General features: G+C 51.3%; 1 protein-coding gene across 1 annotated transcript; it reads left to right on the forward strand.

Annotated features, from left to right (window-relative positions):
* The first annotated feature begins 2,960 nt into the window (after positions 1 to 2,960).
* On the forward strand, positions 2,961 to 5,882 carry LOC119385759 (uncharacterized). Its single transcript, XM_037653145.1, has one exon. The coding sequence runs from the start codon at positions 2,961 to 2,963 to the stop codon at positions 5,880 to 5,882; it is 2,922 nt and encodes a 973-aa protein (XP_037509073.1).
* The last annotated feature ends 11,814 nt before the right edge of the window (positions 5,883 to 17,696 follow it).

A 17,696-nucleotide genomic window follows, 5' to 3' on the forward strand; every position in this document is an offset into this window, starting at 1 on the left:
TCTTTTCAGTGTGTATTCAGCAGCTTTGATCTTTTCAATGTGTCTTCAGCAGCTTCCCGCCGGCAAAACACCTGGGAAACAACTAGGTTCATTATACTCTGCACAAGACGAAGTATTGAGCATACCCAGTTGGGTATGTGAGGTCCTTAATATAGTACATCGTCAAGCACCAAATAAGGGCTTTCTCTAGAAGTGCGCCGACCGAAAGTTTCAGATTCTCTTGCACTTGATCGCCGTAGAACACCTTGTTGTCGTATTCGCTTCAATTTCTGCGGTCAGGCGATGGGCGAGCTACTGGCGTGTCATCCTGACGGAAAAAAAGCAGAGGACACATGCGACGTTGTGTTCTTAGATAACCTGGTGTTTTCGCCCATCACACAAAAACTCCTACCTAGTAAACGGACGTTTCAATGTGTTATACGCCTTGTCGAATTTTGTGTAGACAGCGTGACAGAAGTTACAAATATGAAAGTGTTTTCAGAAGTTGCTAATGAAGCTTTCTAATAGTTTTTTTAACCATAAACTTACTACATTATGAGAGAAAGCTTAGCATGATTTCCTCAGAAATACTCATCGATCTCCACGAAAAACATGCGAGCATTGCATCTCTGACCGAGTATGACTTTGACCTTGTTGAACTTCTCCATGAAACTTCCAGTTTTTCTTAAAAAGGGAAGCTCTGTTTCGTATGTCGGCTGCAAGTGAAAACCCCAGCACAGTCGCAATTCGATGACAATCACGCACAAAGAAAGCAGTTTTACAATAGACTCACGATTCATTCGTTAAGTAAATAAAGTGGCAGACAAACATGGCCTGAAATTTGGTTGCGCAATATTGCACAATATTCCAATAGCACAATATTGAAAACGAATTTTCTTCAATACCAGGTGAATGCCAGTCACGGCGAATATTTGAATGGTAGCAGCCAGCGCATGATTAAAAATTAATTCGCTGCGGCGGGTCAATGCTCGGCTGCGGCGGCGATATTTAAATGGGAGCGAAACACACACAAAAAAGAAACTGAATAAAAACACAAAAAGAAAGATCGTATGCTCAGTTACGGCATTGTAAACAACACCACGGCCGGTGTTGCTGCTGCTGCTGCTGGAGACCCTGAAAGGTGAGCTCCTGGCCAGTTGCTCGATAAAACTGCGCCTGGCTCTTGTGTCAGAAGGTTTTGTCACTTGCAAACGTATTCAAATTCTGTGTATACTATCACGAGGATGAACGTCAAGTATATCCCTTATTACAACTGCTGTATGCACTTCACTTCTCTGTAATAATATTAACAATGAGCAGTCCAACATAAATAATAAGCTGCCAACGAAAGCAACAGTACTTTTATACAACCATGGTTATATATCGCTGTTGCGTCGCATGAAATAATGGATGAGAGAACATAAATGCGATTATGTAGCTAACGTCTAAATTATATATTACGCATTACTTTACCTTCACCGAGATCTGCAGTTTGCACAGACACCACAGCTGGTGCATGATGCACTGATGTACTTGTCCACACTTGACTTGGCACTGCATAAGACCAATGGGCAAATGTGACCAGAAACCACAGAAATCAGTGAAGGGGCACAGTAAATACGCATATGTATTCACGAGCATGAATGAGGCTGGTTTTTAAACTTTTTAGAAATTAGGCAGCAAAACACGTTTTAAAGACTTTCACTATTTGTCATGTATGTGCATATTCAAATGGACTTCGTTTAATAATCAGATGCCAAGTGAATTTGCGCCAAAAGAAGACGTCGCCAGACAGTGCGAATTCGAAGCCGCCCCCGTGAGCGGGCCCCCCGTATCTTACAGCAGAACGTGAAGTTGCCCCCTGCGCGGGCCCCACGGTCCCGGCGCCGCGCAAAGTTCAATGTAAACACCGTGCGCACCGGCGCGGCAGGAGGAAAGGCTCCTCTCCCACAATTGACCCCAAGGAATCTCGGGAGAGGGATTTCGACGAAGACGACCTAGAGCTCGGGGCAGTCGAACCTTGGCTTGGGCGAAAGGAAGACGTACGCGACTCGAGCTGGACAGAACCAACATCGGCTACGCTCCGGTCCCTGGTTCTAAGTCGTTCCCCCGGCTATGCTACGAGGGCTCCAGCAAGGGTCAAGTGCAACACCGGACGCCAACTGCCACAAAAGGAGTAAATTCGGACTTTATTGTCTTTTACGTGCAGAAGCGAAATTAGTTTGTGATTTGGACTCTTACTTAGCGATGTTGAATATCGAATAAGCCATTAGCGATGTAATATTGATGACAGTACCTTTTGTGTGTATTCTATTTTTTATGTATGTTCGAAAAGTAAATAGCCGAAGCGAAAAGTGTACATGTGCATCCCTCTGGTTTCCTTCGCTTTACTGACGGTGACGACAATTTGGCGAGCCTGCCAGGATACAATCTAACCAGTCACTTTGTCTTTACGTGAATGTCGGTACGCTTGCGCTCGTACTGAAACCAGAGCGATGGACTTGGAAAAGTTGATGATGATGTCTGGGAATTTAGGGCTAAGCAAAGAAGAGATGCTTAAGCTATATGAGCAGGAATCACAGAGGCTTAGAGATGAGAGAGCAGCAGCGCGCGAAGCGGCCCGAGAGGCAGAGGAGAGAGCCGTACGAATGGCGGCGTTAGAAAAAGAAAAAGCGGCCTTGCAAATAGAAAAGGCGGTTCAGGAAAAAGAATTGCTAGAGCTGCGATTGCGTGCAGCGGAGGCAGAGGTACGAGCAGGGAGCGAAGAGAGACCCTCATCGACAGCCCGCGAAGAGGTGCCGAGAGCGACAAAAATATGTCCAAGGAAGTTGATGGCCACGTTTGACGATAAGCGCGATGATCTGGATGCGTATTTGCATCGCTTTGAAAGAATAGCCTCGGGGCAAGGATGGGCACGAAGCGAATGGGCGACAGCTCTCAGTCTTTGTTTGGTTGGCGAGGCACTGACAGTGTTTGGAAGGATGCCCGCGACGGAGTCGACGGACTATGATAAAGTGAAGGTCACCCTGCTACAGAGGTTTCGGTTAACGGCCGAGGGATTCCGAGAAAGGTTTCGAGGCAGCAAGCCCAATGATTCAGAGACAGGGAAACAGTTTGCATCCCGCTTGTCAGGTTATCTCGACCGATGGATCGAGATGTCAGGTACGGAAAAATCGTACGAAGAAATCAAAGCTCTAATGGTGAAGGAGCAGTTTTTGTCCTGCTGCCACCCGAAGCTGGCCATATTCCTAAAGGAGCGGAGGCTTAAGACAGGGGAGGAATTGACGGACTTCTCTGACCAGTTTATGGAAGCACAGGGCCTGAGAAACCTGGGAAAAGCGAAAGAAGAGGCACCGAAATCGCTAGGCACCGATACGACGAAGCAGAGATCGCAGGAAAATACGCACAGACCGGCTCCTAGATGCTTTATTTGTAACAGAACAGGACACCGTATGGCAGATTGTCGGTTTGGAGGAGCAACGGGGAAGGCCCAGCTCGTTTGCCAGAATTGCAATAGAAGGGGTCACAGTACCGAAGACTGCAGGGTTAGGACCCAAGAAAAGGCTGCATGCGTCGTGAGCCCTAGGCAGGAATGGATGGCAGGCAATGACGTCACAAATGCGGATAAGACTGAATGTGACACGATCAAAGGAACCGAAATGGCGAAGCCAGTGATCGGCTGTGGACTCAGCATGCCAGTGGTAGACGGAGATATTCGCGGGGAGCGTGTCTCAGTTTTGAGGGACAGCGGAACGAATACCGTCCTTGTAAAAAGAAATCTCGTCAAGGATGAAGAGCTCACAGGTGAGCAAACGCCGGTGACGCTGGTTGACGGTACCGTGAGGTGGCTGCCCGAGGCCATCATAAGCGTGTCTACACCGTACTATTCAGGAGCAGTGGCAGCGAAGTGCGTGGAAGAGCCCTTGTACGACTTAATTCTTGGAAATATCCCTGGCGTAAGACAGGTAGATGACCCAGATCCGGAATGGAAGGCGACATACGAAACCGGACAAAATACGCAGGGATGCGGGCAACTGGAAAAAACGAAGGAACGGCCCCCTCAAGAAAACCCGAAGGAGGGAAAAAGTAAGGAGACAACAGAGGTTAAGGAGCTGGAAATAAGCAACCCCCTGGTTTCATCGGCGGTGCAAACTAGAGCGGCCACTGCGAACAGAGAAAAAACACCGAAGCTGAAGGTGCCTGCGGCGGAGGCGCTGAAAGTTACACCTGCGGAGGTAGCAAAACAGCAGAAAGAGGACGGATCACTCGCCGACTGTTTCAAAACGGTGGGGGAAGTTCAGAAGAGGAAGAGGGGTCGAACAACGTTTGAGTACCTCATTCGAGATAACTTGTTGTACAGAAAGTGCACTTTTTGCACAGGGAGAGAAATTCTGCAACTTGTTGTACCGGAGGGTTTGAGAGCCGCTGTGATGAGTCTCGGGCATGACGCAGTCATGGCTGGACACCAAGGTGCGAAAAGTACAACGACCAGGATAACAGAAGAATTTTTCTGGCCTGGCGTGCAGAGCGACGTAAAACGTTACGTCAAATCTTGCGACATATGTCAACGAACTATACCGAAAGGACGAGTGGGAAAAGCGCCCCTCGGAAGCATGCCCACCATCGAACTCCCATTCCAGAGAGTAGCGATCGATGTCATCGGACCCATCTCCCCGTCATCAAGGAAAGGCAACCGCTACGTACTAACTTTGGTGGATATGGCAACTAGATACCCGGATGCCGTGGCTCTGAAGACTATCAATACTGTGGAGATTGCAGAGGCACTGCTGGAGATGTTCGCTCGGTATGGAGTTCCCAAGGAGATACTCAGCGACCGAGGGTCGAACTTTACATCAGACCTAATGAGGGAAATCAACCGGCTGATGTCCATTCAGCAACTGCTAACCACGCCTTACCACCCCATGTGTAACGGTTTGGTAGAAAGATTCAATGGGACTATTAAGCATATGGTGAAGAAGATGTGTCAAGAAAGGCCCGCTGATTGGGACAGGTACCTACCTGCACTGTTATTTGCCTATCGAGAGGTCCCACAATCAAGCTTAGGATTTTCACCGTTCGAGATGTTATACGGCAGAACCGTGAGAGGGCCACTAGCCATTCTTCACGAACTTTGGACCAACCAAGAGCTCGAAGCTGAACTGAAGACAACGTATGCCTATGTGCTGGAACTTCGAGAGAGATTAGAGGAGACCTGCAAGATGGCGCATGAGAATCTGGATAAAGCCCGGGAAAAGTACAGGAAGTTCTACGACCGCAAGGCGGTAGACAGACAGCTTAAGCCAGGAGAAAGAGCGCTTATCTTACTCCCAAGTGACAGAAATAAGCTGACCATGCAATGGAAAGGACCATTTCCGGTGACACGGAAGAAGAATGACGTCGACTACGAGCTACAGTTAAATGGAAACAAAAAGATTTTTCACATAAACATGCTGAAGAAATACGAAGAGAGAAGCCCCCCTAACAATCAGAAAATTGCCTGTATGGTAATCAGCGAAGAGGAAGAGGTCGCAGAAATGCCCACGTGCAACCTTGCAAAGAGCATGGGATCGGAGAAAGTGATTATCAGTCCCGAACTCAATGCCAACAAAACATCGCAAGTTAAAGCCCTCCTAGGAAAGTATGAAGAAGTCTTTTCTGATGTACCTGGCAAGACAACAGTTCTCAGTTGCAAAATACGACTGACGACCGAACAGCCGGTACACGTCCGGCAGTATCCACTGCCTTTATCGGCTCAAGATACACTCGAAACAGAAGTAAAGGAGATGCTCCGAATGGGAATCATAGAGCGTACAGAGTCCGCTTACAACTCGCCAACTCGCCATTGGTGGCGGTCAGAAAGGCTGATGGCTCACACCGGATATGTGTGGACTTTAGGCGCCTAAACGGCATTCTAATCGCAGACGCAGAACCCATCCCGAGAACAGATGTTGTTTTCGCGCGAGTTGCACACAGGAAGTTCTTCTCAAAGTTCGACCTGGCCAAGGGGTACTGGCAAATACCAATGGAGGAGGAATCCAAAGACAAAACGGCGTTCTCCTGCGCGAGCGGATTGTTCCAGTTCAGATACATGCCGTTCGGACTCAAGACAGCGGCAGCGACGTTCACTAAGCTTATGAGGCGGGTTCTTGAAGGAATCGAACACGTGGAGCACTATATAGATGACATTGTGGTGGCTACAGACACGTGGGAAGAGCACCTACAGGTCCTCGAGAAATTGTTCCAGAGACTTAGAGTGGCTAACTTGACAGTCAAGCCCACTAAATGCGAAGTCGGCTTCGAGGCAGTCTCGTTTCTCGGCCACAAGATCGGCATGGGTCACATTGCAACAAAAGACGATATCCTAGAAAGGATCCAAGCAGCAGAAATACCTGAAACAAAGAAGCAAGTGCAATCGTTTTTGGGTTTAACCGGATATTACCGGGAGTTCATCCCGCGATACGCAGAGGTAGCTCACCCGCTGGTGGAGCTAACCAAGAAAGGAGCCCCGAACGCCGTTAAGTGGACAGAAGAGGAGGCGGCAGCGTTTCGACAGTTAAAGAAGCGAATGGAAGAGCCGCCCGTTTTACTTGCACCGAACATGAGCAAGGAGTTTGTCCTGCGTACGGACGCCTCAGACAACGCTCTAGGAGCTGTACTTATGCAGGAAGAGAAGGGAATGCTGCATCCAGTTTTCTATGCAAGCAAAAACTGAACGCATGCGAGAGAAACTACTCCACCATAGAGAAAGAATGCTTGGCTCTCGTGTGGGCAATTAAAAGATTTCACATATACCTGTACGGCACGCACTTCACCGTGCAAACCGATCATCAGCCGCTACAGTATTTAGCCAAGAGTAAATTGTCAAACAGCCGCATGATGAGATGGAGCTTGGTACTCCAGGAGTACGAATTCCACATCCAGTATATCAAAGGCAAGTAAAACGTAGGAGCTGACTTCATGAGCAGGCTAGCCTAAACTGCTCAGCGTCTTTCTTTTTGTCATTTTCGTGTTTTGTGAGTGAATATCTATACTTATGGGAGCAATGTGTAATTTGAGTGATGTTCCATGTTTGAAGTGTTGTTGCATATGCATTGTATTAGTTGTATTGGCAGTGAGCAGTTTTTCCTCACGGTAAAACTCTTAAGAGGGGGGATATTGTCATGTATGTGCATATTCAAATGGACTTCGTTTAATAATCAGATGCCAAGTGAATTTGCGCCAAAAGAAGACGTCGCCAGACAGTGCGAATTCGAAGCCGCCCCCGTGAGCGGGCCCCCCGTATCTTACAGCAGAACGTGAAGTTGCCCCCTGCGCGGGCCCCACGGTCCCGGCGCCGCGCAAAGTTCAATGTAAACACCGTGCGCACCGGCGCGGCAGGAGGAAAGGCTCCTCTCCCACAATTGACCCCAAGGAATCTCGGGAGAGTGATTTCGACGAAGACGACCTAGAGCTCGGGGCAGTCGAACCTTGGCTTGGGCGAAAGGAAGACGTACGCGACTCGAGCTGGACAGAACCAACATCGGCTACGCTCCGGTCCCTGGTTCTAAGTCGTTCCCCCGGCTATGCTACGAGGGCTCCAGCAAGGGTCAAGTGCAACACCGGACGCCAACTGCCACAAAAGGAGTAAATTCGGACTTTATTGTCTTTTACGTGCAGAAGCGAAATTAGTTTGTGATTTGGACTCTTACTTAGCGATGTTGAATATCGAATAAGCCATTAGCGATGTAATATTGATGACAGTACCTTTTGTGTGTATTCTATTTTTTATGTATGTTCGAAAAGTAAATAGCCGAAGCGAAAAGTGTACATGTGCATCCCTCTGGTTTCCTTCGCTTTACTGACGGTGACGACACTATTCAGAAAGTCAAATTGCTGATTTTGCCTCCTAAAAACAAGACATACCGCTAGTCGTATCTATGAGCGCCTGATCCAGTGAAACCGTACTAACCAGGCCCGTAACTAGAAGGGGGGGGGGTTGAGGGGGTTCTGACCCCCCCCCGAAATTTTTTTGATGCTTTAACTTTTCGGGTGATACTAAAATATTTACACGCCTTCACAGCGACCACCAGCTGCCAAAGTTACGCTGCAACTTTCCTGGCATTGCTTCCCTCTTCTTCCTTTCTTCAAACCTACCCTTTTACCAGAACACCTCAGCGCTCCCTCCCCCGCACGCGCACCTGCCCTATTTGTACAGCTTTGCACTTCGCCCTCGCGTTCCTTCGAGTCTTTCACCCCGTAGCAGCTCCTTTATTGATTCCAGATGCTTTCCTTGTGCATTGCCGCTGGAGAAGTTATCCGTCTGTGCGGACCTCACGTGTCGGCTTTGTGTTCCCTACGAAAAGCGCGTCTCCTTCTGTGAAGGTAAACAGTTCGACAGCAACGGCCACACCAACACGACGTGCGCAAATTTGCCAGGGAACGAAACCCCTAAGCGGAAGAACTCAGCGGCGCATTCCGAGGACGCAGGCTGCAGGGTAAACTTTTCTCAAACTGTAGTCCTCGCCACCGAAACGAATCATCGAAGATGACATCTACTGAAAGACTGGCATATCCGAGCAACTTCGAACAACCTTAACCACACGCAAGGAAATCTACCTCTTCTGTACACAGAAGGTATATGCGCATCCCTACAAAGCGCACAAAGCGAGGATACAGCCGGCACACAATCCGGCACCAGCGGTCAACTTTCACAGGAGAGAAAAAACGCCGCCAAGCTGGACTGCGCGCGGGAGTACAGAGGCTGACGTCACAGCCTACAAAGTGCATTTTTGGGGGGTCACGGCTATTTAATTAGCGCAGCCCAGAGAGAAATATGCAGGCGCCCAGGGAGCCGTCTGTGAAAAGGTGACTTTTTCACAGGAACGGAGCAACACCTCCTTTCTGGACTGTACCACGGGAGTGCAAATGTCTCGGCAGTGCATTCTTGGGGGTTCACGTATATTAAGGGGAGTATGCAGTGCCCATGGAGTCCTGTGAAAAGGTCTTTAAGTAGCGTTAATCCAGTTTGCTGCAGCTGGAGTACAATAATGGGCCTGCATGCACACCAGCTGTAGCGGCGTTCAGAAAACACATGCGCCACGCGGGAGCCGGCGCGTTCATCACACTTCTACATTCTAATAATAATAATAATATCTGGAGTTTAACGTCCCAAAACCACCATATGATTATGAGAGACGCCGTAGTGGAGGGCTCCGGAAATTTCGACCACCTGGGGTTCTTTAACGTGCACCTAAATCTAAGTACACGAGCCTCAAACATTATCGCCTCCATCGAAAATGCAGCCGCCGCGGCCGGGATTCGATCCCGCGACCTTCGGGTCAGCAGTCGAGCGCCATAACCACTAGACCACCGTGGCGGGGCCTTCTACATTCTAGCCACTGTAAAGTGGATAAGAGAGGAAGAAAACATCGCCCGCCGTTCACGCCAGGCAGTCGAAGCAGTCGCAAACGTCTTTTTGGAGCCACTGGCCACTTCTGTGTGCGTGCACAGGATTGCGGCAGCAAAATGAAAAGACACTCTGCAACAACGAAGCAAAGGAGTCTTGCGTCTTACTTCAAAAAAGTTCGAACCGATGAAGCGGACGGAGAAGAACCGCCTCCTTCGAAGGATAAAACTTCGCCCTCCTCAGCACTGGTGGAAAGCCAAGCGCGTCCGAACTTCTGTAGCGACTCAGGAGAATGCACAGGTTTATATGAATCACCTGAGAACGAACACAAGCAGGACACCCATGCGCCGCCGGGAAATGATGGTGGCCGCAGTGCAACTCCAAGTGACCTTTGTTCTACAGTCAACGCTGGGCAAAGTGACGCCTTTACCACTGGGCAATGCCCAAGAAAGGTGAGTGGCATGGCACCTACACATTCTGGTTCGCCTCCCCTCTGTGCGACGAGCGCGAATATTTTCGACTTGGGACTGTTTGTCTCGAAAAGCAATAATGTAAATGATCCAGAGACGACGGAGAAGCTGCTGCTCAATCCGTGGACCCCTCCGGCTAACTATGATTATCCAGCCACAGGGAAAAGGAATCTGAAGTTCCAACCTCACTGGGTAGATCGTTATCCATGGCTTGTTTATTCAGAGAAGCTTCAAGGAGCATTATGCAAATATTGCGTAGTCTTCGCAAGCGAGTGTGCAGGAAAAGGGGAGCACCAGCGCTTGGGCTGTTTTGTAACTAAGGAGTTCACCAATTACAAGAAAGCCATGGACGCCTTTAAGAGCCACGCATCCAGCAGTTATCACGCCATGTCAACAACGCTATCGGAGAACTTTTTAGCAGTCTGGTCCCGCTCACAGCATGACATCTTAACACAACTTGACCACGGCCTTAAAAAGCAGGCGGAAGAAAACCGCAAGAACTTGCTGCCAATAATAGAAACAATCCTTTTCTGTGGCAGGCAAGAAGTACCGCTTCGCGGCACAGACGACTCTGGTCCGATAAATATGCCTGAAGTGCTGCCATTCGAAAATGATGGAAATTTCCGCGCACTGCTTAGGATAAGAGCAAAATGTGGAGATGCCGCCTTGAGAGCTCACATGGAAACATCTCCGGCGAATGCGCTGTACACGAGCCCAAAAATTCAAAATGAGTTGATCACCCTCTGTGGTAAAATCATACAAAGAAAGATAGTTGAAAACGTCAACTCAGGTTCGTGTTTTTCAGTTCTAGCTGACGAGGCCACTGATATATCTCGCACCGCCCACATTTCCCTATGTGTAAGGTACGTTGGACACGACACGTCGGGAGTGCCCATACTTAAAGAAGATTTTGTAGATTTCGTTCCCGTGTACGATCTCACTGGCAAGGCGCTGGCGAGCACAATCCTGAACAGCCTTAGAGGTCATGGCGTTGACCTGAACCTACTTTGCGGGCAAGGATACGACGGCGCGGCATCAATGAGCGGCCACCTTAACGGTGTTCAAGCCTTCATTCGTCAAACAGCGCCCAAAGCGTACGTGCATTGTAGCGCCCACTCGTTGAACCTTGCTCTGCTTCACGCATGCAAACTCCCCAGCATCCGCAACTGTTTGGGAACTGTATCCTCAACCTGTACGTTTGTGAGAGCTTCGCGACAGAGGACGAACCAACTGCGAGACAAAGTAGAAGATTTAACACAAGAAAAAAGAAAATCAGTTCTCTCCTTTTGCCAAACAAGGTGGGTAGAGAGTCACGATGCACTTCAGCGTTTCCTTGAACTGTACGTGTCTATTGTACAATTCCTCGAATATTTGGAAGAAGAGGCCGCGTCATCTGATACTTCATCAAAAGCTTCTCAACTGCTCAATGCCATTACGAAGCCCGAGTTTGTCGTTTCGCTTCTTCAGATCTGTAGCGACCTCTTCTCTTTGACACTGCCACTTTGCAAGTTTCTTCAAAAAATTGACTGTGACTTGGCTCAAGCGTGCGATAACGTAAAGAATGTTATAGACGTTCTTTCCACAAAAAGGGCTAGTGCGGAAACGGAATTTAATAAGATTTTTCTGAAGTCGCTCTCTTTGCTGAAGATCACAAATGTTGAGATGGCCCTACCACGCATCACTGGAAGGCAGATGCAAAGAAGCAACGTACCTTCTGCTACTCCCGAAGAGTACTACCGGAGTAATGTGTATTTGCCTTTGCTGGCTGACTTCGAAAATCAATTAAGCGACCGGTTCGATGCCCATAAGAAGGTCGTGGTTGGCCTTAACATGCTGCTGCCGAAATTCTGCGCATCGGCTAGCCTTTCTGATATTGATGATGCAGTGCAGTTTTACCTTGGCGACATTGCTTCGGCTAATGTCATCGAAGCAGAGTTCACACTGTGGGTGAACAAATGCTGCCATATCGAAGAAAAGAATCGCCCAGCTTGTGCTTTACAGGCCTTAGAGATGTGCAACCGCGACTTTTTTCTGAACATCCACAGCCTACTTTCTATCCTGGCGACTTTATCCGTGTCGACGTCGACCCCGGAACGGACCTTTTCCACACTGAGAAGGCTGAAGAGCTACCTTCGAAATCATATTGCCACGCCCACTTCTTGTCTTGTTTTGATGTATTCGGGTTTCACCGGCAGGGACGGTTATCAACGCTCGACGATGTCCGCGAAGTAGTGTTCTAGAAGCGTCGCGATTGTAGTAGATCGGTTTGTTAAGATTGCGCCCCGCACGCGAATGTTCCAGCTTTGTCTAGAGATAACACCGCCACCAGCGATATTGCTGGAAAGTTCGATAGCGCCTGTATAAAAGCCGACGCGCTTGATCGCTTGTCAGTTGATCGACGGACGACGCCCTGTTCGCCGCTATCATTATACAGCGTGCATTGCTGTAGTTCTAGTTCTCATTTTCCGGCCAGAAGTTCGGCCAAATAAACAGTTTCATCCTACAAACGCCGACTGCTGTGTTCGTCGACGTCACGACCACGTGACATCTGGTGGAGGTGCTGCTTCTTCCATGATCCGGACGCCCCCGCGAAGCGCTGACCCAAGCCCAAGCCGCGAGGAGGACGACGGCAAAGAAAACCCGGATCGTCGAACAAGCCGCAGGCAGAAGGGACTGCAGCCTGAGTACGGGCTCCTTCCCGAAAACACCAGGCAGCCCCAGGTCCCAACACCGACCGCAGCGACGATGACCGACCCCGTGCAGCCTGCGCCGATACTTCTCCGGCAGCCCAAGGAGCCGCCAACTTTCCGCGGGTCGTCATTCGAAGACCCGGAAAGCTGGCTCGAGACCTTCGAAAGGGTCTCAGCGTTCAACAACTGAGACTCCGAGGACAAGCTGCGCCACGTCTACTTTTACCTGGAAGACGCAGCAAGGACCTGGTTCGAGAATCGGGAGTCCACTCTTCGAACCTGGGACGCCTTTCGCAGCGCTTTCCTGCAGACGTTCACAAGCGTCGTCCGAAAGGAAAGGGCCGCAGCCTTGCTGGAGACACGGGTCCAACTTCCAAATGAAAGCGTGGCCATTTTTGCAGAGGAAATGACCCGGCTATTTCGCCACGCTGACCCTGCCATGCCCGAGGAAAAGAAAGTCCGCTTCCTCATGCGAGCGGTAAAGCAAGAGCTCTTCGCTGGTTTGATGCGGAACCCACCTTCGACAGTCCAAGAATTCGTCTCAGAAGCGACGACACTTGAGAAGACGATGGAAGTACGAACCCGCCAGTACAATCGCCGTACGATTGAAGACAGCCCAGCTGTTCATGCCCTCGCCTCCGACGACCTGCGCGAAACGATCCGAGCGATCGTTCGGGAGGAACTGCGCAAGCTATTACCCTCACCACAGCCTCAAGTGGACTCGATCGCAGAGGTCGTTCGATCAGAAATCCAGCAGTCGCTGGGCAACCTTGAACCACCACTGCCCCAGCCGCAAGCCATGAACTACGCTGCTGCAGCCCGACGCAACGCCCCCCCTCCTCGCCCACGTCAAGACGCCGTGCCGCCCCAGCAGTCCCGCCGCCAGGCACCACCGCCGCCGCCACCGACGTCATACCGCCCACCAGCCGGCCAGCGATACACGCTAAGGAAGACCGACGTTTGGCGCGCCCCTGACAACCGCCCGCTCTGCTACCACTGCGGGGAGGCCGGCCACACGTACCGCCGCTGTCAGTACCGACAGATGGGGCTTCGAGGATTCGCCGTCAACGCGCCGCGCCCACAGCCAGGCGAACGGCCTCGTGACATCGACGACTACCTCACCGGAACACAGTGGCAGGAACTACGACCTTCCCGCTCGCCTTCGCCGGGCCGCTACATGTCACCGCACCGCCGGCAATACACTGGCCCAAATCGGGGCCGGTCGCCTAGCCCGTATCCGGGAAACTAAGGGCAGCAATCGATGGAGGTGCGGTTGCTGTACGACGAACTACCGAAGATTCTCCGCCGCCGACGACCGAACGAAGCCCTAACGTCGAAACTTCACGGCCTGAGGAAGACCTGACGACGCCACGTCGAAGCAGCGGAACAAACCGACGCAGCCGTGACCCGACGCCGCGACCCAACCGTAACGCAAGACGACGAACTAGCGACCTCGACGTTCTCATCGACGGCCACAACGTCACCGCTCTCGTCGACACTGGAGCCGACTATTGCGTCATCAGTGGGCCTTTCGCCACGAAGTTGAAGAAAGTTAAGACTGCTTGGGAAGGCCCCGAAATCCGTACCGCTGGAGGCCATCTAATAACGCCGTCTGGAGTCTGCACAGCAAGATGTGGTGAAATAGTGAAGAAGACGTGGACAGCAGCGAGGAATGCGACACGTTGCGGACAAAAATGGAGCGCGTGGTGGTGGCGGCGAAGAAAGAAAAGGAAGAAGAAGCAGAGAGCTGGCAGTAGTGGCCACGGAGGCACAGCGTTCGAGAGGCCACGTTTCGTGAGGGCTACCCGGGTCAACCGCTGGGCAGCCTCCTGACGGGTCGCGCTCCTGCGGGCGCTGGTGACCAAGGTGTCCGTGTCCTGCCCGGTACCTGGCCGGTTCCTGCCTGCTTCTTTCCTGCGCTTGCTGGTTTCGGTCTGCCTGCCTGAACGCGTGGTCCACCACCACTCACCCTGCTGCTCACCTAGCCGCGCCGCTACGTCTCGTCTATCTGCTGAGACGGTCGACCGTCGGCCTGCTGTGCTGCAGACGTTTACCCGGGACGTGAGCAGGATGTCAACGAATGTGAGCGCATCACTCTAGGACATTCCACGCGTATTGACATATTAGTTTGGAGTGTATTTGGGGGATATCTGTTATGCGTGTATTGTCTTCGAAGGTTGCTTCTGCTTGATAATATATGTTGCTTGTATACCATATCGTGCACGGCTCCTTCTTTCATTGCACCGTACATGAATCAAAGTGACGGTCCGCACATCACCCTTTACACAAGAGTAACAATCAATAATCGCACGTATCCTGCGAGTTTCGTAATCTTGCAACACTGCTCCAGGGACGTCATACTTGGCATGGATTTCTTAAACCATCATGGCGCCGTCATTGACTTAAGAACCAAGTCGATAACCCTATCGTCGGACAAAACGACACCGCCGGATACGAATCCATGTCACCATGCCCTGAACGTGCTCGAGGATCAAGTTACCATCCCGCCTCGCTCCAGCGTCATAATTCCCGTCAGCACCGAAAAAGCTGAAAGCATCGAAGGTGTCATCGAGAGCGATCAGCGTTTGCTACTAGACCGTGACATCTGCGTTGGAAGGGGCATTCCTCGGTTGCACGAAGGAAAAGGAAGCGTGATGCTAACGAACTTCAGCCAAGAATACAGACACCTGAGCAGGGGCACGACGATTGCACACATCGAAGAAATCTTGGCCGTCAGCGATGCATTTGCCTTTTCGGATTACGACAAAGCTACGACGACTACCCCAACAACTGAGCCACCCTTCGACGTAAACCCAAACCTTCCCGCTCGCCAACAGCAACAGCTTCGATGCCTTCTGCAGAAAAACAAGGACTGTTTCTCGTCGTCATCGCGGGTCCGACAAACGCCGCTTGCTAAGCACCGCATTATAACAGAAGAAAATGCTCGACCACTCCGTCAGAGTCCCTACCGGGTTTCGACGCGGGAACGGGACGCCGTGAAGAAACAGGTCGACGAAATGCTACGCGACGACATCATTCAGCCGTCGAAGAGTCCGTGGGCATCCCCCGTGGTGCTAGTGAAGAAGAAGGATGGGACTCTCCGTTTTTGCGTCGATTATCGTCGCCTGAACAAAGTCACGAAGAAGGACGTGTATCCCCTTCCCCGGATTGACGACACCCTGGATCGATTACACAACGCAAAGTACTTTTCGTCGATGGACCTCAAGACCGGTTACTGGCAAATAGAAGTCGACGAGAGAGACCGAGAAAAGACTGCCTTTATAACGCCAGACGGCCTGTTTGAGTTCAAGGTCATGCCTTTTGGTCTTTGCTCGGCACCTGCGACTTTTCAACGGGTTATGGATACAGTACTGGCCGGCTTGAAGTGGCAGACATGCCTCGTGTACTTGGACGACGTCATTGTGTTTTCCTCAAACTTCGACGAACACCTTCGGCGCCTTGAAGCTGTACTTCAAGCAATCAAGACCTCCGGACTCACTTTGAAGCCTGAAAAGTGCCGCTTCGCGTACGAGGAGCTCTTGTTCTTGGGTCATGTGATCAGCAAGGATGGTGTTCGCCCGGACCCGCGGAAAACAGCTGCCATCGCTGACTTCCCGACGCCCACCGACAAGAAGGCCGTACGCCGTTTTCTCGGCTTGTGCGCCTATTACAGACGTTTCGTCAAGGAATTTTCACGGCTCGCCGAGCCACTGACGCAACTCACGAAGGCCGACGTCGAATTCAGGTGGGAAACGTCGCAAGTTCAGGCATTTCAAGAATTGAAATGACGCCTGCAGACGCCTCCCATACTTGCGCATTTCGACGAATACGCCGATACGGAAATCCACACCGACGCAAGCAGCGTAGGACTCGGCGCCGTCCTTGTGCAGAAGACCGACGGATTGGAAAGGGTCATCAGTTATGCTAGCCGGTCGCTATCGAAGGCAGAAATCAACTATTCCACAACAGAAAAGGAGTGTCTGGCCATCATCTGGGCTACATCAAAGTTTCGCCCCTACATCTACGGCCGGCCCTTCAAAGTTGTGAGCGACCACCACGCCTTGTGTTGGCTAGCCAACTTGAAGGACCCTTCAGGTCGCCTCGCACGGTGGAGCCTAAGATTTCAAGAATTCGACGTTACAGTCGTTTAAAAGTCCGGAAGAAAACACTCTGACGCCGACTGCTTGTCTCGTGCCCCCGTCGACGCACCGCCGCAGGACGACCACGATGATGACTGCTTCTTGGGAACCATAAGTGCCGACGACTTCGCTGAACGACAGCAAGCCGACCCGGAACTCAGGGGCCTTGTGGAATACCTCAAGGGCAGGACCACCGTTGTTCCAAAAGTATTCAGGCGGGGATTGGCGTCATTTCTCTTGAAAAACGACGTCCTCGTAAAGAAGAACTTCTCTCCGGCCCGGGCCGACTACCTCATCGTTGTACCTTCGGCACTGCGACCAGAGGTTCTGCAGGCCCTGCACGACGACCCGGCGGAGGGCCACCTCGGCTTTTCCCGCACGCTCGCGAGGATACAGGAAAAATACTACTGGCCACGCCTTCCTGCCGAAGTCGCCCACTACGTTAAGACTTGCCGAGATTGCCAGCGACGGAAGACACCGCCGACTAGGCCAGCGGAGCTTCTGCAGCCAATCGAACCACCTAACCGGCCGTTCCAGCAAATCGGGATGGACCTACTGGGGCCGTTCCCGACGTCGACTTCCGGCAACAAGTGGATCGTCGTAGCAACTGACTACCTCACCCGTTACGCCGAGACAAAGGCCTTGCCCAAAGGCAGTGCCGCCGAGGTAGCGAAGTTCTTCGTGGAGCACATCGTGTTGCGTCATGGCGCCCCAGAGGTCCTCACAACAGACAGAGGTACCGCCTTTACGGCGGACCTAACTCAGGCGATCTTCAAATACAGCGAGACGAGCCACCGCCGCACCACCGCCTACCACCCACAGACCAATGGCCTCACCGAGCGTCTAAATAAGACCATCGCCGACATGCTGGCCATGTACGTCGACGTTGAGCACAAGACATGGGACGCCATCCTTCCGTACGTGACCTTCGCTTACAACACGGCCGTCCAAGAAACGACGCAGATGACGCCGTACAAGTTGGTCTACGGACGGAGCCCGGCAACGACGCTTGACGCCATGCTACCAAACGTGA

This window comes from Rhipicephalus sanguineus, chromosome 3 (genome assembly GCF_013339695.2).
Source record: "Rhipicephalus sanguineus isolate Rsan-2018 chromosome 3, BIME_Rsan_1.4, whole genome shotgun sequence".
Lineage (NCBI taxonomy): Eukaryota > Metazoa > Arthropoda > Arachnida > Ixodida > Ixodidae > Rhipicephalus > Rhipicephalus sanguineus.

Excerpts from the sequence above, each read along its gene's own strand:
- LOC119385759 (XM_037653145.1), top strand. The coding sequence starts at position 2,961 with ATGCCCGCGACGGAGTCGACGGACTATGATAAAGTGAAGGTCACCCTG.